General features: G+C 61.0%; 1 protein-coding gene across 1 annotated transcript; it reads right to left on the bottom strand.

The window, feature by feature from the left end:
• Nucleotides 1–2446: 2446 nt before the first annotated feature.
• KCTD5 (potassium channel tetramerization domain containing 5) lies at nt 2447–26076 on the bottom strand. Its single transcript, XM_044234224.1, has 6 exons — nt 25825–26076; nt 15827–15935; nt 14119–14210; nt 12253–12348; nt 9642–9767; nt 2447–4098 (listed from the first exon to the last, which is right to left on the bottom strand). Exons 1-6 carry the CDS (start codon nt 26074–26076, stop codon nt 4069–4071), a joined length of 705 nt encoding a protein of 234 aa, XP_044090159.1. The 3' UTR covers nt 2447–4068.
• Nucleotides 26077–26102: the final 26 nt, after the last annotated feature.

Here is a 26102-nt window from a genome sequence, read left to right as displayed (position 1 = left end):
CACTAGGTGTGGCTGCCCCGGGAGACAACCTCAGGCTCGCCGTCTGGCCCAGGCGCACCCATGGCAGGCCCCCCTTGCAGCCGGTCAGCCAGCTTCCTGTGCGGACCGACTCCTGGAAGGTATCTGGGCTGGTCTGGGAGCTCAACAACCATCCATGGGACGAGACTCCTAGGAAGGCGGGGCCTTGCCCCCCCCCCACGCACGTGTGCAGACATGTGTGCACACGCACGCACACACACCTCCATACAACACACGCACCCGTGCACACACTTGCCGGCGTACACAAAGGCACAGCTTGCCCAGGCCTGGTGCTGGGAAGAAAGCGGACCTGGGTATTTCTGGAATGGATCCACAGCCACTCAACAAGCACCTGCTGTGAGCTGGCCCCGGGGGACAGGGTACGAACAAATACGAATTCCCTTCTGTGCCCCACTTTGTCTGGGCATGTCCCCACCACCAGGCAGGAAGGACTGGGAGGGGAGGCACTGGGGAGAGGCTCAAAGGGCCCCACCTCCCTGCTGGCTGCTCTGTGGCCCTCTAGGGAACAGGTGGCTTCAAGAGCTCCTTCTCCAGACCTGATGGCCTCCAAGTCCCTCGGGTGGGGGCGGGGGTTGTGCAGCAAGTGCACTGATGGGGTCCAGGTCCGGGTGGGGGGAGAGGGTCTAATCTGCGAGTGTCTTGAGGGGAGCCCTAGGGATGAATTCCGGGTCATCCTGGCTGGGATGTCTGAAGGGAGAGATTTCCTTCAGGCAGGGGATGCCCACAGCAAGCAGGCAAGTGTTGGGACAGGAGCTGAGAAACTGCCCAGCCGTCACCGTCCCTTCTCCCACCCTGGGCAGGGTGGCAGCTCATGCAGAACTTTCCATGTTGCTGCCAAGCCTCGGAGCCATCTGCCAGGGTGTGGAGGGGGGCATCAGAGAGCGGACGGACGGATGGACGTGGACTACAAGTCCGTCCACTGGCCTAGGCCAGGGCCCACAGAGAAAAGCCCACCCTGGGGCAACCATAGGAGGAGGAGAGGGATGACTTCTCTTCGGGCTGCAGTCAAACACAGACATCCACACCTGCGTGTGCACGACGATCAGCACATGGGAGCCCCAGGAAGGAAAACCGCCGGGCCAGCTCCCCAGGCCCCTTCTGGCCTCAAGGGCCAGGGATCAGCCACTGCTCTGAGGTCCCAGAACTGGTCCTGGAGCATCTGTGCGAGGCTGGCGGGGGTAGGGGGAGCCTGATGCAGCTACGCCAAGGTAAGGAGCTCAGAAGGCAGGGCAGGCGGCATGCGCAGGAGGAAACGGGGTATGTGTGCAAGTCAAAGCCAGAGACCAACTCCCTTCCAATCCAGGGGCCACAGCCCACAAAAACTCCGAGGCACACGCACAGGGGACTCGGTGCCTGGCCGGCCTAAGGGCACAAGCTCGCAGGGATGGACAGATAGCTGCAGCCTGGGGCCCACTGAGCCAGCCACTGCTTCCCACTCTGGGGAAGATGGTAGAAGGCCAGAAAGACCTGGGGGGCAAACAACAAAGCTTAGGTGGGAGAAGCCAGGCCAGGGGACCAGAAGGTTCCAGACACGAGCTCAGTAAGGGGCCCAGCAGCTGCACACTCCATGTGCCCGCCCACCTCTTCTGTCCTGCCCGCTGGAGCTACAGGGCTGGCTGCCCAGAGAGCTGTGCCCCTGCCCTCCCCACACCTTCCCCCAGCAGGTGGGCCGCAGGACAAGGTTCTAGAAGCAGGGCTCTCTCCCTGCCTGGCGCACCCAGAGTAAGAGCCCTGTGTCGGGACCTGGGCTGGGCAGCTGGCTCCCCTCCAGTCCTCTCCTGGGACACGTTCAGATTTGCTGCTGGCATCAGAGCTGAGATATGCTGAATCAGCCTGTGCAGAAAGTAAACTCTCTGAAGCAGGATTTGGAGTCCTTCCCTGAGTGTCCCCGGCTGTGTGCTGAGCGCCAACCCCCCACCCCAGGCAAGCAGGCCCCGCGTCCCAGCCTGGGCCCGCAGGACAAACCACCAGGACCCTGGGAGCCCTGGCCAGGCCAGCAGCACACCTGCAAGCAGGATGGACGCTCAGATAAGGCTGGGGATCTGTGCAACCTCAGGGAGGGCGGAGCTCTCCAGGGAACACCGGGACAGGAATTTCCCCCAAGCATAGGAAGCACGGCTCAGAGTGTCCCAAAAACAGCCAGCAGGGGGAGCCCGAGCAGCTGTGGGGCGGGGGGGGGGGGGGGGGGGGAGGGGGGGAGGTGCCCCAGGACCCACGCAGGTGGTGCTTCTGGGCGGGGTGAGCAGAGCGGCATCACGTGAAGATGATCTTTGGATCTTTGTCCCCTGGGGATGGGGTAGGAGGCTGGCAGGGAGTAGGCCGCCGAAGGTGGGGGACTGGCCCTCGAGAGCCTTTCAGTGCTTGCGCAGCAGCCCCTTCTCTATGCGTTTTGAGACACTAACAGTTGTTGTCATTCATAAATACACAATTTTATTTGCTATTTTCAGGGGAAACTTAGGCATTAAACTGTAAGCTGATAAAATACGGATACCTAAAAAAGTATAAAAGTATAAATATCCCCTTAGAATAAATTTTAGTGAATTAAAGTCTTAATATCTTTAAATTAAAAAACCACAAGCCTATCTATTATGTCAAGGTCATGAATCAAACGACGCTATGTGGCCAGCAGCGCCCACAGGTACACCCCAAGGCCAACGAGGGGCTGCCCCTGCCCCAGGCGCACGGGGAGGATGGGTCGCCGGGGCCTCAGGGCGCCCTCTAGAAAGGCTGATGAATCTGAAGCCAAACATTTAACAACGTACGAGAGACCTTACAGAGAGGAGGAGGTAAGTCCTGGGCGCCGGAGAACCTGGTTCATCAGGTTGTTGGCAAAGAGGAGGGCACAGGCAAGACGCCTCCAGAAGCACTGGAGACTGAGCACACCCGAACCAGCCCCCCATCCCACTCCACCCCCCCGGCTCTGACAGTCCCCCCGACAGCTAGGGAAGGCCTGTCCTCAGAGCAAGCGGGCGGTGCTGTTTACAGGGGTTCTGATCCCTCCGGCGTCGTGTCCCGTGGGCAGAGCCTGTACAGGGCGCATCTCAAACACCCCAAACCCCAGAGAGAACTGCATAGTTAGACGAAGAAAACGAGCGAGCCGGCAAGAGGGAGAGACTGGTGATGCACTGTAAACATTCGGGTTTCAGCGTGACCTGGAGTCTCGGCTCCGGAAGCCAGGCGGACAGGCCCCCCCCCACCCCGACCTCCATCCCAGGCGAGACAAAGGCACTGACGAGCAGCAGCTCCCCACAGGCCCGCGGCCGGGGCACACCGAACTGCTACCCCCTCTCAATGACGTAACACATCCGTCCGAACGTAGCCGCATTTGTAGGCGTTTCTAAGGACTAAGCACTCTGGGTAGTCCATCCACACTGGGGAAGAAGGGATGCAAAGTTCTCTTGCCTGGAAAACACAAGTGGAGAAGCCTCGACTGTTCCAGGTGGGGTCAGGCCGGGGGAGCCGGGCTCTGAAGAAGGCCAGGCCTCCGGGGCGAGGCCCGGGAAGTAGTGAACACGCAGAGGCTGCCTCTCTAAGGAGCCACACGCCGCAGCAGTGAGAAATCGCCAACCATTCCTCCAGGGAGCTTGCGTGGACTCCAGGGCCTGGTACGTGAGTGGGCAACCAGCGGGCACTGGAGCCTGGGGCCACGGCACTGCAGCCACGTCCTGCCAACAAGGCCCGGGCTCCATCAGACTGTTTATGTTAGCACCAAGAGCGCTGTCCTTTAAATGACCTTCGGTGATCACAGGGGTTGGCTGGAAGCATCCTGCCTCAGGCCCGTGCAGCCTGGGGAACACGGCACGGGGACACCCACCTAGCCAGCAGGCCTGCTCCAAGTGGGGACGCCCGGCCTCAGCAGGTCCCGTCTCTCAGCGCCCACCTCAGAGGCAAAAAAGGATCCACACCCAGATCTCTATAGAGAAATTGTCAAACACAGGTTTCTTCTCACGGCCAAGCTTCCTCCACATGGCAGATCGTTGCAACTTGGGACAAGATAAAATGCTTCTTCAGTCGACAACACTGTGCTTCTCACATCCTTGAACCCCGTTCTTGCAAAATCTGAAAACGCCAAGCACAGACAGTGAGGTCCTAGATGCTGGATGGGGCTGCAGCCGGCCGCCAGCTGGGAGCCACAGGGCCCTGAAGCAAAGCACTGCTCTGGGAGCAGGGCCCAAGACCCCAAGTCCACCTGCAGGGAGCTCAAGGGCCAAGAACAGGCTGAGAGACCCTCGGCTGGGGGCCCCTCCAGAACTCCATCCCAACCCACGGCAGACACACACGCCCCAGCCTCCCACCTCTGCAGCCGGCCTGTCCCCCACCAGGCGCCTCTAGACCACCTCGGGGAGGCCTGAGACATGTTGGGGAGGGGCACCTGGGACTTGGCTCCTTATCGAGTGCCCAGAGGTCTCTGGCAGCACCCGCTGATGGTTGCCGTTGCTCTCCTGCATGGGCCAGAGCCTGGCTGCCAGGCACCAAGTCCTGAGCCTCCAGCCTGGCTAGGTCTGGGCTGCAGACACAGCTGCTACACCGCCAGGGGCCTGGGGGTATGTATCAGCGGGCCCCACCCCAACCTGCTCTCTTTCCTGGCCCCATCACAAACCAAGTCCCCTGGGTGTCCCCTCAGCCCTGCCCCAGTCACACAACCCCTAAGCCTGGGCCCCCAGGACCACCCCATCACCTCCACACCCACCAGTTCAGCCCAAATGCTGCCACTGCCTGGCAGGCCTTGCTGCCTCAAGGACGCCAGCCTCTCCTCACTGCACCCCGCAGAGTCCCCTGCCTCTTGGCCACCATGCCTGTCCCTGTTCCTCTCATTCCTTAGCGACAGAGAGGGCCCCCAGCCCCCCTTAGCCCTGAGCACGGGTGGAACCTGCAGAGCGGGCACATCTCTCGCTGTTTCGACGAACACACGCAGTACAGAACCATGAGACGTGCCCAAGTCCCAGCCTGGCCCAGCGCAGCCAAGACCAGTGCTGTATGGCGGCCCATGCCTTCAGCCGTGGACAGCTAGCCTCCTGGGGGCATCTTCTGCTTGGATTCCAGAGCTGAGCCACATACAGCTCTGGGGACACTGTTTCTGAGCCCCAGACCTGGGCACAACGTGGGGCTGGGCCCTGGGAGGGGCCAGCTTGCTCACGCCAGGTCCAGGCCCACATAGACCCTCTGGCCAAAAAGCAGCTCCTGGCCACCTGCTCCCAGGCTGGGCGGTAGGGGGGATGCCCAGAGCAGCAAGGCCACAGGAGCTGGGCACCGATCACTCACAGTCACGGAGGGCTCATTCGGAACCACTCAAGAAGGCCCAAGCTATTGAGGGCCACTCAGCCTCTGCCCTGGTGCCTTATATACCGCTGTCGACCCCTGGGACCGCACCTGCCACGTCTCGGAGGGCTCCGGAACACCCGTCTGACATGGCTGCGTGCTCTCCTGCCCTCTGCGCCCACCTCCTGGGACCCCACTCTTCTACCTGTAGGATGCACCTCCCGCTATGATGGGGAAGCAGCACCCCGGACTGAACGTCTCTCCTTGGCCCGTACCACGACAGGGCCTTACGTCTAGTAGGATTTGCCAGCTGGCTGGGAAAGCCCAGGAGGCCCCTGTCAGAGGGATGCGGTCTGGGAAGGGGACCTGGGACTGTCACACACAGGTCCCTGCTACTCCCACAGGGCTGGGCTCAGCCCCACCATCTTCACTGTTTGCTGGGCAAGCTGGGATCTGTGGGCGCCCACAAAGCAGAGTTGTCTCTCACTCAATGGGGGCCCAGCAGAGAACACAGAGTGTCTAAGTCCGCAAGAGAGAGGATGAAGTCCGTAATCCCAGAACGTGGCCCGGAGCAAGGTGGCCACGCCAGAGGGGCTGCCCCAGTGGAGTCAGTCCCAAAACTATCTCCTGATGAGGACTGAAAACCAGTCCTAGACCTGTGACAGTCACAGCCCTTCTGCCCGGGACAGAATCTTACCTGGGCCACCGCCCACAGGGGCCCACAGCATCCCCCAGGCAGCAACCCCTTGGACAGGCCTGGGGAGGGGAACACTGCCCAGCCAGGCTCCTGTCACAGGCCGGGAGGCGTGCTCAGCAGCCAGTCGGCCAGGTCAGCGTGGCCACTCCGAACAGAGGTGGGCTGCAGACGCGGGCCATGCGTCTGCTTCCAGGGACTGACTGAGTGAGGACAATCAGACACCTCCGTGATCTGAGGTTCTGCACATACTCAATTGATAGCATTAGCTTAAGTCCACGTTGCTCTTGACTTTCTCAATGTGGCTACTAGAGAGTCTGAAGAGACAGGCAGACTCGGGCTGTGTATCTCCTGAACCGTGCTCGTCCAGGCCAGGGCTTGGCAAACTGTATCAGGGAGCCGGGTGATGAGTGCGTGAGGGCTGGTGGATCAGGAGGCAAGACTGAACACGCTGTATGTGTACGTAGTCACCAAAAAGTGACCGAACACATAATGCTGCTCTCCGTCTGCAGTCCCAGTCCAGACCTCTCACAGCTGGCAGTCAACCTTCCGGGGACTGGCTGGTCACACGCTTCCCTTGAGCGGCTCCTAGGACGCAAGCTGAGGGCCCTGAATTGGCCAGCTTGGCCCACGACTAGGGGGTAGGGGGTCTGGAGGGAGCAGGGGGGCCCCGTGGACAGCGCGTGGCTCGTCCAGCTGCAACCTGCCCTCTCTGGGCCTTGACTCCCTGTGTGCAAGCTGAGGGCACAGAGCAGGCAGCCCCGGCTCACGGGGAGGGAGTCGGGCTCCGGACCCATGCAGCGGGGAGCAGCCGGGGCAGGAGGAGTGGCCGGGGCGGAGGGGCGTTTGCGAAGACCCCCTGGCAGGGAAGACAGACCGAAGGTCATCACAGACCCCCGTCTATCGGCATCCCTCTCCTGAGGCTCGGGGCAGAGGTGCAGCCCTAGCTCTGGGGCTCTGAGCCCATGGCAGAGCAACAGGAGGGCCAGGCCATGTCCCTGCCCATGGACACCCATGGCGACGAGAGCATTGTAGGGCCCGACGCACAGGGTTCTCAGGCCCCACAGCTGAGGCTCCAATGCCACCCGCACAAAGACCCTAGAGGAAACAGGCCGGCAGCCCCCACCCCAGACAGGATGGCTCCACTGCACGTCTACAGTCAGCGTCTAGCGCGGAAGGGTCTCTGTCCACTACAGGAAATCAGAAAGCGCAGCGGAGGAAAGGCTGGGGTCAAGGAGACTAAAGTGAGTGGTCACTAAAGGGTGACAGAGCTCACCATGACATTTACACTTAATCTGAGTCATCCCCATCGTGACCCGCGTCTTCGTCGTCACTCTGGCCCGGCACGCAGCATGCGGCAAGGGAGAAGAAGAGAGGGCAGTGTGAGCGTGGGCTGGGACGGCGCAGCGGCTGGGGAAGGCCACGCAGAGGCCAGGACCCACCCCCCACCCCCGTGTTGGGTAGTGAAGCAGAGACAGGCCAGTCTCGTGTGGGGGTCCTGGGCCCCAAACCCACGCACCCAGACGTGCCATGGAGGGAAACCCTGGCCGGAGATGCCCCCACTGCCTCCAGGCCTGGCGCTCCCAAGGCTCCATACCTTCCTGCCCTCTTTTTAGTGAAGAGCTGAATCTTGCCCAAACTGCGGTAAGGCCTTTGCTACTGGCCCTGGAATGGCTGTGACCTCCAGGCCACACAGACAGTCTAAGAACATGACAGGGTGGGCTCCACTGGCCGGGGGCCAGAAGTGGCGCTCAGGCAAGTGGACGCTCAGTCACCGATTAGTTCTCTATCGATCTTGTATGTGTCACCGAACAGTTAAATCCCTGCACGGGGAGGCAGGGACACCCCCAGTGGGCAATGTCGTGTGTGCCCCCACCTGCCCCAACTCGGCAAAGGAGCCCTGCATTGACACAGGGCTCGTGGCTCCAGGCCTCAGCCCCACGCCCTCCCTCTCTGTCCCAGGGTCCCCTCAGTAAGTCCTGCAAACACCCCCAGCTCAGCTCGGATGGGCAGATGGGTTTGGGAGGCCCCTGATCTGGTGGAGCTGGGCCACCCTCGTGTGCACCACTGCCCTCACTAAGCTGCCCAACCGATCCCGCCCTGCGCCGGGAGGCTGGCCCCTGGCGCCTTCCGAAGGCACGGCATTGTACAACCAGGCTGTGTCTGGTATCCCCTGGTCACTGGGCCTGCCTGGCGCTGCGTTCTGGAGGCGCCAACCACGTTCTGCCTCCTGGGGAGCTCCTGCCACTGTCCCCGTTTAGGAGCCACAGTGACAGCCATGTTTCAGACCCAGGTATTTTTGGAGAAAAAAGCAGGGCACGTTTTCAAAAGCAAAGGATTTGGGGTCACACCTGGAGCTCCCTCAAAGCAGAGACGCAGCCGCAGAGCTCCCGGATGGACAAGAGCGCAGGCGGCCGTCCCGCTCAAGCACAGCAACGAAGACTTCAAGTTCAGAAACCAGAGCTTCCACAGATGAGTATCCCACACCAGGATTCTGCAACTGCTCAGAAAGATGTGGCTTCTCACGACACTTGGGGCCCCCGGGGCGGGGGTCACTTTCCACCCCAGACTCAACAGGAAGCACGTCCCTGGGCTGAGCACCCCCCACCCCGAGTCCTGTCCTGGGCGGCGGGGGAGTGGCCTGGACACGCTGGGTGCCAGATAGTTGCCCCGTCGTGAAGACACGGGACCGCTTCATGCTGCCATGAGCCCCGTGAGGACGGCCACCATGGGAAGGCGAACACGCACGGGAACTGTGCTGTTTGCTCCTAAAGCCACACCTCCAAGGAAGGCCCTGAAAGTGTCACAAGGTAGTTCTTGGCCAACAGCACCAACCAGGGGCCACCTGGGGTGGAGGGAGGGAGCTGAGAGTCAGGAAGCGTCAGGAGCCCCCAATTTAATGTCATTGGTTATAATCCTCTGGGCTGGCTCCCCTCAGAACTGGCTTCAGGGCTGACAGGCCACCACCAGCCTCCAAGACCCAGGAGTCCTGCCGGGTAAAGCCAGCCCAGGGCAGAAGCATCGGGGGTCCGTGACCCTAGGGGCATGAAGCTAACCTGAAACCCGGCGTGGCTGCCCTGCGTGAACCCTGGGAGCCCCTGCCCTCCTTGGGAGATGGAGGTGCCTGTGCCCACCAGGGAGCCAGTTCACACAGGAACAGCCCGGACAGAGCCACTACTGAGGAGCCTGGAAATCAGAACCTCTTCATGATCTGCTGCTCCCTGTCCAAATCAAACATGACCCCCAAGATGTGGTCGGATGTGGCTAAGACAGGGACCACCTGGGAGACCCCACTTTCCAGCCCAGATGTCCCAAGCCCCAGGAAATCCATCCACACTGGCATCGAAACACAAACTTCCAGAAGCAACTCTGCCTGTCCAAAGAGGTGTGGGCAGAGGGCATGGGCTGCAGATGCCACAAGGGCTTGCCTCAAGGGGAGCCCCTGCTCCAAGACCACTCGCTCTGCCACCTATGGCGCTCCCACCACCGCGGCCCGCGGGATCCCCGTGTCGTCTCTGTGGGACTCTGTGGATGCATCGGGCAAGACCTCTCAGGAAGGAGAGCACTAGGCAGATAAGCCCCCCCGCAGAGGGAGCCGGAGGGTCAGCGGCTGGGCCCAGAATGCCAGCGCCTACCAGCAGTCACCCACCTTGGCTTTCTCGCTGGGCTCGCTGGTCGTGCCGTACGGGGAGCTGTGCAGCTCCTTGGAGACCACGCACAGGAACTCGGCCTGGTCTTCGCTCCCGTAGTTGTAGGAAGAGCCGATGCTGACCAGCTGGGAGGAGAGAAGGGCAGCACCATGGGGGCCAGTGCAGCACGAGCCCAGCCCTCCCGCTGGCAGGGACACAGCAGCCCGGGAGCCCATGCTGGGGACACCCAGCACAGCTTGTGGCCAAGAGGTTTCTAATTTCTAATGAAATCCCCACACAGCCGTACACAGCACAGACATGCACACACGCCACACCATGAGGACACCACGCACGGGACAGGTCATCGCGGCTGGGTCATTCAGCTCTCCCAGACTTTCTGGTGGGGCCCGTGGGAGAGGAGGGCCCCGGTGCTGGGAGGTGAGGAGGGGCAGGGGCGGCTGGCTCAGAGCAGGTGGTGAAGTTCAGGCCTTTGGCACAGGGACGATCCCTAAGCATAGGCTGAAAACAAGCTCCCAGGGGAAGCCTGAGCTGACCTTCTCCCAGCAGGGCAAGTAACTGGAAAGGGCACACACTCTGGGGTGGGAGGGAGGGAGGGAGGTGCAGGCGCCAGGCTCAAGGAGCCTGAATCTCAGAGATGGACAAAGGCAGGACCTCAGGCTGAGCTGGTATTGGTAGCGTGCGACAGGGACTCACACAGCCGACCGGTCTGCTCCAGCCCGCCCCAGAGCCAGCACAGACTCATGTACTTCTGGAAGCAAAATGAGGCCAGAGGCAGCCTTGCACCACAGAGAGGCTTTCCAGGCCAGGATTGCTGAGCTGACGAGTGACTTGAAGGGCCCTCGCTCTTTGGCTGCACACGCTGGAGAAGGCCAGGGGCGGGGGGACCACGAGGCGCAGCGTGGGAAGGATGAGGACAGTGTGGGGGCGGAGGGCAAGGCCGAGCAAGCAGAGTGTGCCGGCCACGCAGCCTGTCTGGCCAGAGACGGGAGAGCACGGCGGGCCGGCCGCTGGAGGGTGTGCCCGGGAGAGGTGTCTCCCTGCCTCTCTGGACAGATGTGCCCTGCCCCCTGCAGACCCCGGGGCGGCCGAAGCAACCTCGGAACTTTGTTCTCGCCTGCGCTCACCACGGGCTGATCCCGGGCTTGAAGCCAACACCTGTCAGGGCTCCTACCCCACTGTCCTACAGCAGGCCTGGCTCCTGCTTCTGGGAAGCAGAGCACTCCTCATCAAATGGGACTGGTTCTGGAGTCTCGCAGGCAAGAACTGGGAGAAGCCCATCTTCCAGTGACAACGACTTAGGGACAAGAGAGGAACCTGGCGTGTGTGAGGGGTCTGGGACCTGTTCAGGGGACCTAAGGACAAAGCCCTCAGGCTGAGCACAGAGAGGAAGGGAGAGGCCCACGCAGGAGGCAGGAGATTCTCCTCCTCAGCGAGAGAGGTACAGAGGGGCTTTCCTCCCAGCGATGGTGGCCAGGTCAATGCCCTAACCGGTTTGCCTTTTCCGGGCCGTATGGCAAGGGAGGACACCAGGGGCATGGGAGGGGACCTCTGTCTCTGCATGGTCTCTGGCATGAGTGTAACGAGGTCAGATGCTACCTGGATCCCCAGCACGCAGGCAACACCGTGAGAGGACACGGAGAGCAGTCCTGGTGGACGCAGGGCCCAGCTGCTTACCCTGCTACCCTGCCAGGCCCCCCGGATGGGAGGGAGAACGCAAACCCTGTCTTCGTGACATTTTAAGGGGACTCCAAGCATGCTCTACCACATGACCCACTGTTTCAAAGGACCCAAAGAAAAGATGTGGCCTAATCAGAAGGGAGGCTGGGATGAACCTGTCATTTCCCACCCTCTCTCCCACTGGACTGCTTGCCACAGCTGGAACCTGCACTGGACAGAAGCAGAAAGCTGAGGCCTGAAGGGCCTGGCGAGCCAGGCAGCTGAGACTGGGGCTGGGGGGCCAGGCCAGGTCACAGGTCCAAGCCTTAGTTCCAACCTGCCTGAGGGACAGGAACAGTGGGCACTTTGTGGAAAAGGTGCCCGCGAATGAGTAAGCATCCTGGACGTGCTCCTAGGCCACACCCCGTGGGCTGCAGCTGCACAGGCGGGGAGCCCAGGCTCCACGAAGGGAAGGAGCACTCGCACACCCGTGTCAGGCCGGCTGAGTGGAGGGCACAGCTGCACCAGAGCCGAGGGCAGGAGAGGGACTGGGGGGCCACAGAGCAGCCCCGCTGGGAAGGGCATCTGTGCCAACCGCAGCACAAAGGAGCCCAAGCCGCCATCTGCTCAGCCAGCGTGGGAGGGGATGTGAGGGGACCGGAAGGTGGGGTCGGGCCAGGACGCACTCAGGCTGTCAATCCCACACGCACGGAGAGGCCAGATGGGAGCGAAGAGAAGAGTCCCGCAAAGCACGGGCTCAAGGGAGACGGAGAACTGGGGAAGCGGGGACGGGGACTTCCACGGGGGGCCCCGAGGAACAACTCCACCTGCCCCACCCGAACCCGCGACCAATCCAGTCAGGACAGGGCACAGGCCGCCGTCTGCGAGGTGCTGGAGGACAGTGACAGGCTGCCACAGGCCCCCGACACCTCACGACTGGGCCCCGGGCGTCACCTGCTCGAACTTCCAGCCGTCGGACATGGTGGACACCATCTGCGTGAGCTCCTCCTCCTGGCACTGCAGCACGCGATACACGTGCTTCACCGGCACCTGCCAGAGCGAAAGCCACGCCTGAGACGGGCCGCACGTGCCCAGCCTGGGAGCCTGGTCCCTGGGCCCATACCAGGGACAGTCCCGCGAGGGACCTGGGGCAGGCTTGCGCCCCTCAGGCTCAGGTCGTGGTGCGCAGAGCGAGCCCAAACGCATCCGGCAAAGCAGAACAGGCTGAACAAGTGCTGTTGTCCTCATCCGCTATCAAACATCCTTCTACTTCTAAATCACGAAGTTCAGGGAGTTACGATACTGAAACCCCAAAGCACCCCGAGCTAGACGTGAGCACGCAAGGATGCGGCGACAAATGGGGACAGCCGGGAGGGCCGGCGGGGAGGCCTGCAGAGCCTCAGACCGGGCCCTCCCTCAGGTGAGGCAGCTTCCCCAAAGCTGGTGTGTGCCCCAGTGCGGCGGGCACCCACCCACCGCCCTCCCCTGAGCTGTGTGCCGGGCATACTGCCTGGTGCGCACAGCACCCCGGGGATGTGCCCACTGGCAGCCTGCCCTCATGGCGCTGCTCCTGTGGTGGGAGGCGGCAGCTGTAACGGAGGGCATGCACGTGCCGGGATGTCAAGGCAGCGGCTCATGCCACAGTGGTCACAACGAGAGGGCACTGGCTGTCGCACAGCCCCAGTGCGCTCATTCATGACAAGAATGACCTGGTGCTCCCACCCAAGGCCCTGGGGAGGGGCTCTTCTACCCCCACCATGCAGAGGGGGACTCTGAGGCCAACAGGCCTCAGTGCTGCACGCGTGGGTCAGCCCGTTTATTAAGCAGGGCGATTGGACAGAGGGTAAAGTGGCAGCAAATGGCCACAGATGACCAGGGAGCCAGTGGTCGGTCTCCCGCCTCCTCCGTGGGCCCCTCCCCGCTGTCCTGGTGCCTGAGGGGCACCCAGAGGAGGGAGAGCTGGGGGTACCATGGCCCGGGACCGGCCACTCTGAGTGGCCAGGCTGTCAGCGAGCCTCTCGCAAAGGCTGACAGCTCTAGTTCAGGGCCCACCAGACACCTGGCGGGACAGCCCACGATGGGACAGGGTGGCCAAAGGGCTTCAGGTGGGTGCAGACTCCAGATACCCAAGGCGGCCCTGAGGGCACGTCCACCGCGTGGCATCCCCCCGGAGGTGCTGCTCAGCGGGAATCGGATTGGTGCTCTGCCAGTCGCTGCGGCGCTGGCGTGTTAGCAAAGACGGACGCCTCAGCCCTGTCGGCACCTCCCTCTGCAGAAGATGACAAACTGGCTCCAGCTCTGCCGACTGGCCAAGTGCACATGGGCTCCCCGAGGAGATCTGCCCCGGAAGGCGGGCACACAGAATGCTGACTGCACCCTCCTCTCCCAGGAAAAGCCAAGACTTCGTGGAACCTATACTGACCTGCAGGACCCCCACCTCCACTGTCTACCCCTGAGTTCACTGCCAGCCGCAGGCCCTTTGCACTTGCTGCACCCTGCTCCAGTATGCTCCCCGGTATGTCCACACCTGCTCCACACTGGAAGCCTCCCTGGAATTGCCCCCATGGCACTGTCTTGTCCCCCTGGAGTGGGGCTCCCACAGGGCTGGCTGGGCAGGAACGTGTGAACATAACCAGCTGGCAGAGCCACGGGAGACGGCTAGTGAGCCGGCTGTCAGGCATTAGGATGATTCCCGAGGAAACCCAGTGCGACAGGGCCAGCACTGGGGCCTCCTGCAGAGGCTGTCCCTGGTCAGCGCAAAGGGAGGGAGGGAGCTCTGCCTCCGTGGCAGGCCTTAGAAGCCACAGCCACGGGTCTTACCTGTGATGTTTTGCTGTCTCGTTCTCTAATTTTGTCCTTTACAAGTTTTATTAGTGAGGTGATATTGTAAAACTCCGCTTCCTCCAGTACTCCTAGAATAGAAAAAAGTAATTTCCAGATCCAAGAATAAACCTGCCCCATCCCTCTGTGGACCCAGCCTGAGCCCGGCCCAGCCCTCAGCAGCTCCTCAGCTTTTCCCCACGGCCGCCGTGCAGACACTGTCGGCTCTCAGTGGGGCACCCCGGGATCAAAGGCAGAGGGCCCATTTCCTGAACACAGCCCTGGCACGTGCCACTCCAGGTGGCCTACCGGGCACACTGTCGCACATGCATCTACTCTGAGCTCTGCCCTGGGCACCCCCGGATGGAACTCAGAGACTTTCCCTCTCGCCCGCGGGTCATCTACTGCCTTCGCAGGAGGCCCGGACGTGGCAGATGGCTTCACGCAGGTCTGTCGCTTGGTGCCTCAGTTTCCCCGTCCAACCGGAAGACAGGCTGGTTGAGAGGGCTGCTCCCGGCTCCAGGACTCATGCCTCTCTTCCCAAGGCTGCTGCTTCTGCTGCACCCTTTGAGGGACTCTCTGGGCCCAGGACCCATCCTGCACATTCTGGAAGGGCCATGCTGGCCGCCCTATCCAGGCCTTGCTCTGCGTGGTGTCCCCACAGTGGCAGCGCCGGCAGCCTGGGGCTGTGGACTCCGCTCAGGCGCTTTCTACCCAGGTCCCCAGGCAGCAGAATCAGAGGAGGAGGCTGGCGGTGGGCGGCCGCACCTCCACTGTCCTTCTCAGGGTGGCGTGCGGCCGTGTAAGTCAGGGAACACGGGCCTGGCACCAGCCTGCCGCTGTCCTCGACACCTGTGGGTGAGAGCTGGGGCGCTCCACACGCTGTGCTCCCAGGGGCAGGCAGGCAGCCACGGCGGCCGCGTAGGCCCTTCTGAGCGCGCGCTGTTTGAAGCTGGCCAGGAGGCCAGGGATGAGGCCGGGGGTGGGGGCCCGTCTGCAGCAAGCGCCTGCCTCTGAGCAAGCCGCCCCAGGAACCGGCTGTGAAGTGCCGGCTTGAACCATACGGCTGTGCCAACAAGACAAAAGAAGGTGCCACACAACGTGAGTGCACGTGAGGGCCAAAAGGCGCAGGCTCCGGGCTGGAGGCCAGGAAGGAAACGGACCCGGAGGCAGCAAGAGTGCAAGGAGTGAGCCCAGTGCAGTCCCGCGGTGGCTACAGGACCGCAGTCCAGCAGGAGCCAGAGCCCACGTGGAGCGGAAGAGCCTGGACCACTCAGGGCCGTGGACGCATGAGGCTCCCCACTCGCCGTGCCCAGCGCCAGACTGCGGCGGCACAGACGGCGCTCAGAGGTGAGGCTGCAGATGACCCTGGGAGGAGCGTGCCTGGGGCTTACCCAGCAGCCGCATCCCATGCTGTGCGAGCCAAAGTTCCGTCAGAGGGAGCGCTAGCCCCAGCGGCATCGCTCCCCAGGCTCCTGATGCGGCCCAGAGCCCATGGCCAGTCTTCACCTCCCGGAGACCAGTGACCACTGCCCCGTGGGGCACGGGAGAGAGGCAGCCGAGAGCCAGGGAGGGGACGTGGGCACCTGGGATCTCTGCAGGGGAAGGTGTGTCGGGCCTGCTCCTCGCACCCCTGTCGCTCGGGCTCCGAGGGGTCTGTGTCAAGTGACCAGTCAGCTTGTCCACTGGGCGCCTGGCCCCAACTCACCTTCCTCTGCGAGGTCTTTGTTGACGACCAGTTTCCCGTGTCTCAGGTAGTTCAGCACGGGCCCAAAGTAGGTGGGGTCTCTGTCGATTAAATAGGCCCCCGTTTCATCCTACGAGGAAGAGAGCATCCTGAGTCCTGGAGGGCAAGGCAAGGGTCCCCCAAGTGACACCAGGCCAGGCCGCACAGAGATGGCTGTAGAGGCACGCAGGTCCTGTGTCCCTTACCCCACAGGCAGACGGCCGCGGCACTTCGGGAGGCAGCTGTGCACACCTCTGGCAGTTGGCAGCCTCGCACCCTCGTCTGTCACCACCTCATGTCTCGGCCAAGTTCACCTCCCTTTATGTACTCGGCAGCATGGTGACAGTGGCTCAAGGCACGGTTTGGCCTCTGTGCAGCTCAACGCTGCCTAGCACGAAGGACCTAACACACACTCTCCCCCCTGAGCACCTGTGGCAGGGACTTCTCATCGGGGGAGGGGATCAGAGAGGCACACAGAACCGTGCGGAGAGGCCTGTCTTCCACGGCAAGGTGGCCCCAAAGCCTCCCAGAGATTGCTGACCAAATGAGCAAGGACACTGCACACCTGCCGTGGGTCTGCTGGGCAGGGCCTGGCCCAGGCTGCCTTCCTGTGGGGCAGTCCTGCAAGAATGGACCACACAGCAGCTGCATGTCCGCCAGTGCCCATGGTGGGTCCTGCACCTCCCGTAAGCCCACCTCCCCTCCCCGTGGCCCCAGGGAGGCCTCCGAGACAACAGGGTGACTCCATGAGTCAATGGAGCAGTTGGTGTGGTGGGCTCTGGGGGACCCTCAGCAGGAGCGTGACCAGCTGAGACAGTGTGACACGCAGAGGACAGTGTGTCAGCACCTCTGCAGGGCGAGCATAGTGGCGGGAACACCTGGAGCTCTTGGGTGTCTGTGCCTACGGACACCGGCCACAGACCCAGGGCAGCAGGAAGCGTCCTGACCGTAAAGCAGTAGGCCACATGAGGGACCTACTTCTCACCCACATGTGCCAGAGCCTAGAGGTGCCAGAGGCTTCCTGACAACCCCCCACCCCCGCTGCAGACCTGCTCTTCTTATATCAAGTCAGTTAGGGCTCTGAATGTGGGCGTGCTGGGACCTGGACCCTTGATGCTCAGTAGGCAGGACCCGGGCACTCAGCCCAACTTCCTGGCAAGACAGGCCATGGCCTGCTCCCCTGTGGGCTTCTGTTCCCCAAGGCGCTGTCCCAACCACACACAGACTTCCTGAGTTCATCCTCGTGTTCGACCCCCTCCACCCTGCCATGGACCCCTGTCTCCCATCTCTCTGGACCCCTACCATTCTCTGAGCAAGACCAAGGAACCTGCGGACCAGCTTCTGGAGGAAGGATGCTCTACCAGTCTCCCTACTGGCAATAAGTGGCCATGAAGTCAGGGGCTTGTCCTCAACCCTGGCTCAGGTGTGAAAAGAGCCCAGTGCAAGACATCTGTGTCACCAAGCTCAGGATGACCCAACGGCTCACCACTACCTTGACATCTGGCAGAAGGACAAGATCAGACAGGGATAGGGCTTGTGTCTGCCCTCAGGGCACCCAGGGCACCTCCTCGTCGCACTGGGCCCAGGCCCCAGCGGACCCAGACTAGGGGCCCAAGAGGACCACCACAGCAGGCCCAAGCTCCGGCAGGTCGAGGCAGCATCCGCTCAGCCCTGCGACTGTCTTCACGTGGCACCACTGTGCCGGCCCTGGAGGGAAGGCGGCTCCACTAACCAGGAGACCACCAACACTGCCAGCTGCGGAGGGACACGCGGAGCCCGCATCCCGAGGCTGCCCAGGGGGCCCACAGTCGTGGACCCACAACGGCGGGTTCGCTGAACGGCCTTGTGTGGCAGGCTGTGCCTTGAGTCATCTGACACCGAGGACGTGCCACCCCCTACCGGTGACAAGCCGGCCTGCCCAGCCCTGCCACCGAGGAGCAGCACTTACAGAAACTCAACAGTGGTTTCTTCCATGGAGGCCCGCCGAGGCTCTCGGACCAGTTCCTTCCTGGGACTTTGTTTGGCTCTGATGGAGTCCGAGGTTAGGCGGGGCCAGGCGGCAGTGTCAGGACTCTCTGTATTCAGACCTGTGCTTGTCGGGGGGGTGGGTTCAGACTCCACAGCAAATGTGGGGGCCCCAACGCCAAGACCCCAAAACCCCAAGACCCACTGGGCTTTATCTCGGGCTGCTGCTCAGAGGCTCACAGACTCTCGCCGAGATGCACTGAGGCAGGACCTCTGGAAAAATCTGACACGGCCCCTCACCGGCTGAGCTGGGCATGCAGCCCTGGGGCCTCCCGCCCACAGCAGAAATAAGGAGAAACACACAGCCCAGAAAGAAGAAACAAACAAAAAAAACCCAATTCGGAATATAAATCTCGGGCTCACTTCTGCAAAAGCCCAGAGAACAGCATTTCGGTGCCACCTACACTGGCGACGGGTGTGAGGGGGGGACAGCAAGGGCCGCACACAGTCAGCTCCACTGTGTCTACATGCACCGCAGGGACCCTGGTCTGCTCACACTGGCAACGGATGGCAGGGAATGGGAGCAGGACACAAACTCTGGCTGGTGGGAAGACTTGCGAGTCTCTCATTTCCTCTTGCCATCCTGTCCTTGATTTATGCAAGTGTGTGCTACTTGTGTAGAGTGGCAAGCTTTGTGTGTTTTTTGTAAAAGAGCCTGAATTAAGCCTCCTTTCTTGACAAATCATTTCCCTCTGTTGACCTTCCCCACTTCTCACTGAATTAGCGTCTGACCTACTTGTGAAGTGCCAGCTTTAAAAATACACATGCACCTTGAAGACTTGAGGGGAAGCTGGCCCTGGCTTATAGATACGTAATGAGGGCCAACTCCCTACAGACTGTCAGTCCGCACGCTGCTGGGAGCAGGGCAGCCCGAGGATGTCCGGGTCCCTGGATCCCTCTCCTAGGGGGACCCACTCCAAGGCCAAGCTGCTCGTCCACATGGCAAGTCTGAAGCCTGGACCCCTAAGCTTGGGCCACTGGGCCACTGGCACCAGGCAGGGAGGCGGCCAGGCCAGAGATCACGCCCTGGCCATGGGCCCCGTGTGCAGAGTCATTTCTCTGAGAGGAGTCAGTGAGCAAAGGTAGGGCCAAGCCCACATCACATGCTCTCGTAGGAGACACCTAACTATGGCACCGACAAGGACGGAGGCAGAGAGGACATTCCTCACTTGAAACTCCTATCCCCTCCTCACCCTGGCCCCTTCTTTCCTTTCCGGGCCTACCCAGCATCCTCAGCCCACACTGCTGGTTAGGAAACAACGTTCTGCAAGGGGCAGAAATACACCTGCGCCCCTCGGGAGGCAGCCCCCAAGACCCAGGGTCTCCCCACTCACTCTGCACCCAGAAGTAAAACTTCTGGCCATGAGGGGCAGGGGGCAGGATCGCACACACTGCCCAGCAAAGCACCATGGGTAAGGCGGGGGCTGCTTGTCCCTCAGGGCCAGCCGGTCCTGGAAATGGTGATTGGGAGTGAGGGTCAGGGATGCCGAACTCTCCCCAAGATTCTAAATGGACGAGAGCTCTGGGAGCGCGCTCTCTGTGGAGCGTCTGCACTTGGCCCCATTCCACCACCTCCAGGGCCTCCACAAACACGCCAGGAAGCAGGACTCTGCCACCACCTTGTTGCAGGAGGAAAAGCACAGCCACTGGAGCCTGGAAATGAGGAGGGCTGAGTGTCCTGAGCTAAATGGGAGAAAAATTCTGTCACATCTCCCTGTGAAAATCTAAATGTAAATGCACAGAATTCTCTGTGCACCGACATCTGCGATCAACCTAATTAGAAATACTCAGCTTTTACCCTAAAATGATCCGTTTCGAGGGACTGTTCCAAATTTGCACAAGAAACCTTCAACTTCCACCCTCTCCTCTGTTTCATTTTCTACAGTCCATCAAACCCTCCGTCCAGGAGAGGCCTGGGATGTCACCAGTTATAAAGGAGAGGCAGAGACCCGGAGACCGGAGAGAGCCGTGGCCTGGGATCCACCAGGGCAGGCCCCTGCGCTGCCGGGAGTGTCAGCGGGCTCTGACTGCGCGTTCCCTGCGCGAGCCCCCAGAGACGCCCGTGTGTGCTGAGGTCAGGCGCACTCCCACTCCCTTGCCCACCCGGGGCTGAGGCGGAGGCGTACGCGTCCGGGTTCCGGGTCATTCCCAACCTCAGTGCCGGCCCTGGCAACAAACCTCCTCAGACCTCCAACAGCACTCAGCTCCCAGGGCCCTGCCCCCCAGAGTGTCCCAATTTAGGATGGCATACACGACTCAGATGAGGCTCGCCCAGATGCAAACAGGCGGGCCTGTATGAAAGGACCCCCGCAATGCCCAGGCTCCTCCTGCAGCAAGCGTGTCTCAGACTCAGCTACAGCAGGTCCCCCGGGACCCCAGGAACCCATGGGGATGGTTCAGAGTGACCCACTCAGTGTGGCAGGACTGGGGGCGCTGATAGCAGATGCCAGGTCACCTGTGCATACACAGGGGCTGGGTCACCCTGGGGCCAAGGGACAATCCTGGGCAAGGTGCTCAGCGGACTGGCCAGCCCGAGAGCCAGCCATCAGAGCCACAGCTGCTGTGAACATTCATGTCACAAAGCCAGGGACCGAGTGTCTGCCAGGCCTTTGCAGGTGCTCCCCTCCCTAGAAGGTCTAGCCTCAGAACATCTGCACCTAAGTCCTCTACACATGTCACATTACTGACTCTGGGGTGATTGTGTGTGTTTAACATAAACCTGCTGGCACAAGAAAGCCAGCTAGCGACAGAAACGGTGTGGGGTGGGGGGCGGCGGCGGCACCACAATCACCTGGGGCAGAAGCACCACACAGTGACTGACCCAGGGTCCCCGGCTGCAAAGCCCCCCGGCCACCTCAGAGGGGAGGCCTCCTCAAGCCCAGAGCCCCCAGGTCCCCAGGCGCCATGCTGCCCCCACCTCACGCCTAGCCCACTGCTCCTGGGAGGCCCTCGAGCCCGCCCCGCCAGCTGTCCCCGCAGCCACCGCCCTGCTGGCTCCAAGGCGGCCTCTGCTCTCTTCCCACACCCAGTCCCATGGGCAGATCTGGTGCGGAGTTCACCCTTCCTTCTTGCTGGGGCCGAAGGGCAGGCCTGTGGCTCCTCTGCTACCTCACCGCACCTCCCCCCTCCTTGCCCACTGCACAGTGCTGGGGCTCGGCCAGTGCCCCCGCGGCCTGCCTCTCCCTGACTGTTTCCAGAAACCCACCTCAGTCTCTCTGCTGGAGCTGACCCAGCTCACCACCTCCACAACTGGGGCCACCCAAGCCTGACTGGCAAAACCAGGCCAAGATCCCAGAGCCCAATTGCTGAGGAAACTAGAACCCACTGGAATGCGGATGATGGGAAGAGACACTCGTGCACACCCACACGCGGACGCCTCCAGCCCATTCTGAACACGCGGGCAGATGGACTGGAACCCTGGAGTATGCTCACCAGGCTCAAAGACCTCGTTTCTTGCAAGAAAACTCGCTGGCTGCCCAGGAAGCTGTGTCCCTCCCTGACGCCCAGGCTCTAGAGCTGGGAAGCCACCCTCGGGCCTGTCCTCAGCTCGGCCAGGAGCTCTGGGTGGAAGAGACCAGCACAGAGGGCCGGAGGACAGGAGGGCTGGGCTCGCACACAGCGTTCGAGGCTGGCAGCGCAGACCAGGCTGTGCGGAAATTCAGAGGCTGCATGCACGACACAAGCCGCAGCGAGGACAAATTCCGAAGCAGAGAAGAAAGCGCCCTCTCTAAGAACAAAATAGGGAGCAGTGTGAGGCACCTACTGCTACAAGGACCCTGCGCGGAGCCCTAAGCGGGCTGGCGTGGCCCGCACCGTCTTCCTCAACCCTCACAGCTCCTCCGTACCAGCGTTGCACAGCGAGTTAAGTTCTGGTAAAGGTCCAAGTCAGGCCCAAGTCCCCAGTCTCGCTCTGCCACCAGAGAAGACGCCCCATCTCCCAGTACCCACAGCACACCGGTGCCAGCCCGGACGTTTCTGGAGCTCTGCAGCCCGGGGGGAGCCCCCTGGCCACGCACAAACCTCCCTCGGTGCGGAGCCGGCTCCTTTACAGGACTTTAGGGACTGCTGACCTGCAGCGGCCCTGGAAGGGAGCTGTGAGCACCCAGCCGCGGGTGACAGGGTGTCAATGAGCCGGAATGAAACTCGATTAGCAGCATCAGCCAGGTGGGCCACGGGGTCCTGTGGTTGAGGATGCGGCTCTGAGCACAGCTCCAAACCAAGCCTAGTCGCCATGCAGGGCAGAAAGAGGAAGTGCAGTGATGACCCTTTCCGCCTGGGCTGCCCTTGGACAGCTGACGGCGGGGACAGCTGCAGGCCCATGTCTGATGCCCTAGAGCGAGCTCTTCTCCCTTAATGCAAGTCCTTTCCCAGGATGGTCTGGCCTAGACTGGACTCACAGGCTGCTTCGGGTCCGGGGCTGTCCACTCAGGTGCCCCGTGGAGACGTACTGTGGGCTCTGCCAGCCAGCACCTGCTGCACAGCGGGGAGGCGGGGGCCCCTCCCTCGGCCTGGGTCCTAGGCCAACCACGGCACGTGGCCAGGGCTAAGAACATGCTCAGAGCCACATCCTTGACCACAGTGGGAAATGAAATGCACCAGAGTCTCGGGTCACCCACTCCGGGCCACAGACAGGACAACACAGCTCTCACAGGTGCCCGGGATGCCCTTCGGAATTCGAGAAGTTAGCCTTTCGTCTCTGACTTAGTTCCCTGGAGCATAATCTGCTCTTTCCACTCTAAGGAATCCCCACTTCTCTTGCCAAGCAACTTAAAAGTTTGTACTTCCACCCACATCCCTCATCGCTTGGCCGTGCCTGTAAACTCCCTTCCACTCTCTCTCCAATCCCAGCACTCCTGCCAACACCAAGCGCACCAAGAGTGAGCCCAGGCAAAGAGCTGCAAGTGACAGGTCACCAGAGGCCCTGTGATGGCCCCACCCCTCAAAGACCCATCTGCGCCACAGCATCTGCAAGGACAAAAGCTCAGGTTTTCTCTAGGCCTGGCTCAGGCAGCACGGAACCCACCTCAAATCCTACTTAATCTGAGTGGTTTCCAACCACCAAGCAGCAGTATTTCCTGTTTCCCTTTCAACTCCTAGAGCATCTCCACACCGAAACAGGGGCTGATTCAACTCGGAACAAATGCTACCCTGTTTTCAGCAGTGCCCGATGGGCCAGGTACCATGGAATCCAAAGAGACTTAACCCAAATGAATCACACATCAAGCATTCACCAAGCACTTCCAGGAAGGAGTGTCACACCCCGCCCGCCCCTTACGAGAACCTGGGAGAAAGATGACCCAGACAGCAGGGGGGCAGAGGCTGAAATGAACACCCCAGACGCAGCCCCACTGAGGAAGTGAGAATTCATACTTGACTGGTCTACAGAGAGCCGCACAGCAGCCATGGGGCTAGAGTCAGCACTGAGACAGGAGGATAAGCGTTTGGAGCCCAGAGCTGGTCTCAGGCTTAGTCCCGAGAGAGGGAACATGGCCTTAGGGGGAGGGGGACCACCCTGCTCTGCTCCCCACCTCCTCCCTAACAACCTGTGGCCTTCAGAAAACATTCCATTGGGGCGCCTGGGTGGCTCAGCGGGTTAAAGCCTCTGCCTTTGGCCCAGGTCATGATCCCAGGACCCTGGGATCGAGCCCCGCATCGGGCTCTCTGCTCAGTGCAGAGCCTGCTTCTCTCTCTCTCTCTCTCTCTGCCTGCCTCTCTGCTACTTGTGTTCTCTGTCAAATAAATAAAATCTTTAAAAAAAAAAAAAAAAAAGAAAACATTCCATCACTCCACCTCTCCCACAGGCTCCCGCAGTGTTTAAGAGCAGGCTCCAGGCACTTTCCCAATGAATTTCAACCCATCAGGCTCCCAAAAGGTTCCTGGTCTCCCCTTCCATGGAAAACATTACCCCCCCGCCCCAACTTCCCCACTCAACCCCTATCCAAGCACCAGCTTGCTGGAGCCCAGGAGCTCAATAAACACTCGCCAGGTGCCCAGCAGGAACCTTCCACCAGGTCTGTGCTGACGTCCAGCCCTAGGGACATCTGTCAGGTATGCTTTCATCCATTTTAACTATGAAGTTGAGGGCTTCGAGGTTTCTACAAGTGAATCAACATCCTGTTTCTCTTCCATCATGTCATAATCACTGGCTGTCCCACTCCTCCAAACACCCCTTCCCCTCCGCCCTCAGCCTCCACTTCCTCTCACAAGGGGTCTAATTATCTAGGAGTGAATCCCTGGGACATTCTTTCATCAGAGAGGCAGAGGGGGGAAACGGCACTGAGGAGACCCAGTATCTTACACATTGCAGCTCATCTGAAGTAAAGAACTCACTCTCCGGCCCCGACCGATGTGAATCAGCATTACTCTTTCTGGCAAACTCCCATTACGCTCGACAAAAACTCACGCTTATTCACTAACAACTATCCTATGAGACAGAAACTGTATCTATCTGCCGCATTTCCTTCGTGTTCTAAATTTCACTCTTAAAACCTGGAGATCAAATGCGGGGAAGCGCCCGACGGTGACAAGAAGCAACCGCACCAGATGCGTTCCGGTGGGTTAATTACCTCCCCCAAGGGGCTGTTATTACAGTAAGCATTTTTTTTTTAAGTCGTTTTGAGACAGTAAAATGAAGGCACGAACGGACTTAACTGCGAGGGCTATCGTTCGTTGGCTCTGAATCAATTGTTTTAGTGAACAGAGAGACTGTGCCTCAAAAAAGAAAAAAAAATGCAATGGACAAGAGAAATTTTTAAAAATCGGATTCAATCTACAAAACAGGAACTCTCGAGTAGAAATCCCAGTGAATGACCACTGTTGCCCCGGGTTTTAATACCAAGCAAGCAACCAACCAACAGTAAAACGTACACCCTCACCATGAAAGGAAAATCACAGCAAACAAAAGCCTATTTCTGTCCTGGAGAGGTCTGCCATTTTCTGGGAGGTCAGTTCTCCACCAGCTGAGAGAGCTGGGTCAACGCGGTGGAAGCAGCTGGGGGTGAAGGCGCGGGCAGGGGGACGAGTGGAGCGCTGGCATCTCAAACCCTGATTTCTGCCAAGGACAAGTGGTCTTGTGGTGGCTCAGGAGCTCTCCTTTCCTGATCGTAAGGTCACACCACCAGGAGGATGGGTTCCGTCAGCCTTCCCAAACTTGAAGAGGGAGCTGCATTTCTCTGGGAAGACTTGTGCCTGGCAAGCGTTGAGCCAGCGAGGCACAAAGCCAAGTGTAATTATGTTCGCTCCACTGAGAAGACCCAGGAAAGTTAGAAGGTTGTGAACCGCCTGGGATAAATATAGGTGACAACTACTCTTACGACTGAGCCTTTCCGAAGTCTCAGCCGGTACAGATCCTGAGTCGCTCTTCTCAGCCACACGGGTCTCACAAAGGGAATAATCCAGTTTCCATTACCATCGGCACCACCGGAGGAGCCTTTAATGCAAGACAAGCTCCCCTTTCGGGAGGCCGGTGGGGACGCAGCCCGGAAAAACATCCCTACCTGGTCCCTCCTTGCCACCCCTCGGCCCGCGCAACCTTCGCTTTGAGAAATTACTCCCCGGACGGCCCCTTCTGCGAGTGCTGAGTGGGCGCGTGTTGTGGCTGTAAATGACGGAGCGCCAACTCTCTAAATGCAAGTCACTGGGAAAGGCAGGTCACCCGTGTCAACACCCCCCCCCCGCCAACGTGAAGGCAAACGTCTGGAATGCGAGAAGATGAGGAGGCCAGGAATCTCCGATTCCAGGGCCACGAAGTACACGGGGACACAGACGAGGCGCTCCCACGGGGGAAAAGAAAGTGGATCCCCAGCAAGGTCCGGGGCGTGGGAAAGCTCCGCCGGGGGGCGGAGGGGGCGAGAGCGAGCCGAGGCGGGCCGGCCGCGCGTCCTCCAGGGCGGTGGGCGTCCGGGCAACCAGCCGCGGCCTCCCCGGCCCGGGACGGGGAGTCGGGCGGCCCTCACCTTGTCCGAGTCCAGGTCGGGGTCGGCCTGGCACAGACGGTACAGGAAGGATTTCGGGTCCCGGCACAGCGTCTGCCGGGTGGTGAGGAAGTAGGTGCCGCCGACGTTGAGCCGGACCCACTTGGACACCCCGCCGGGGCGCTGGGCCAGGGCGCCGAGACCCGCACTACAGCGGCGGCACAGGCCGGCCCCCAGCCCCGCCCCGAGGCCGCCCGGGGCCGGCGGCAGCACCTCGCAGTGATTCTCCGCCATGATCCCAGCAAGCCCCGCCACAGATC

Source organism: Neovison vison, chromosome 14, assembly GCF_020171115.1.
Source record: "Neovison vison isolate M4711 chromosome 14, ASM_NN_V1, whole genome shotgun sequence".
Classification (NCBI taxonomy): domain Eukaryota; kingdom Metazoa; phylum Chordata; class Mammalia; order Carnivora; family Mustelidae; genus Neogale; species Neogale vison.
This window is presented reverse-complemented; position numbering and strand designations above follow the sequence as displayed.

Coding starts and splice junctions, on each gene's coding strand:
- KCTD5 (XM_044234224.1), bottom strand. CDS start 26,076: ATGGCGGAGAATCACTGCGAGGTGCTGCCGCCGGCCCCGGGCGGCCTC. Junction 15,936..25,824: donor CCGACCTGGACTCGGACAAG/GTGAGGGCCGCC, acceptor TCTTCCTCGTAG/GATGAAACGGGGGCCTATTT. Junction 14,211..15,826: donor CAAAGACCTCGCAGAGGAAG/GTGAGTTGGGGC, acceptor TTTCTATTCTAG/GAGTACTGGAGGAAGCGGAG.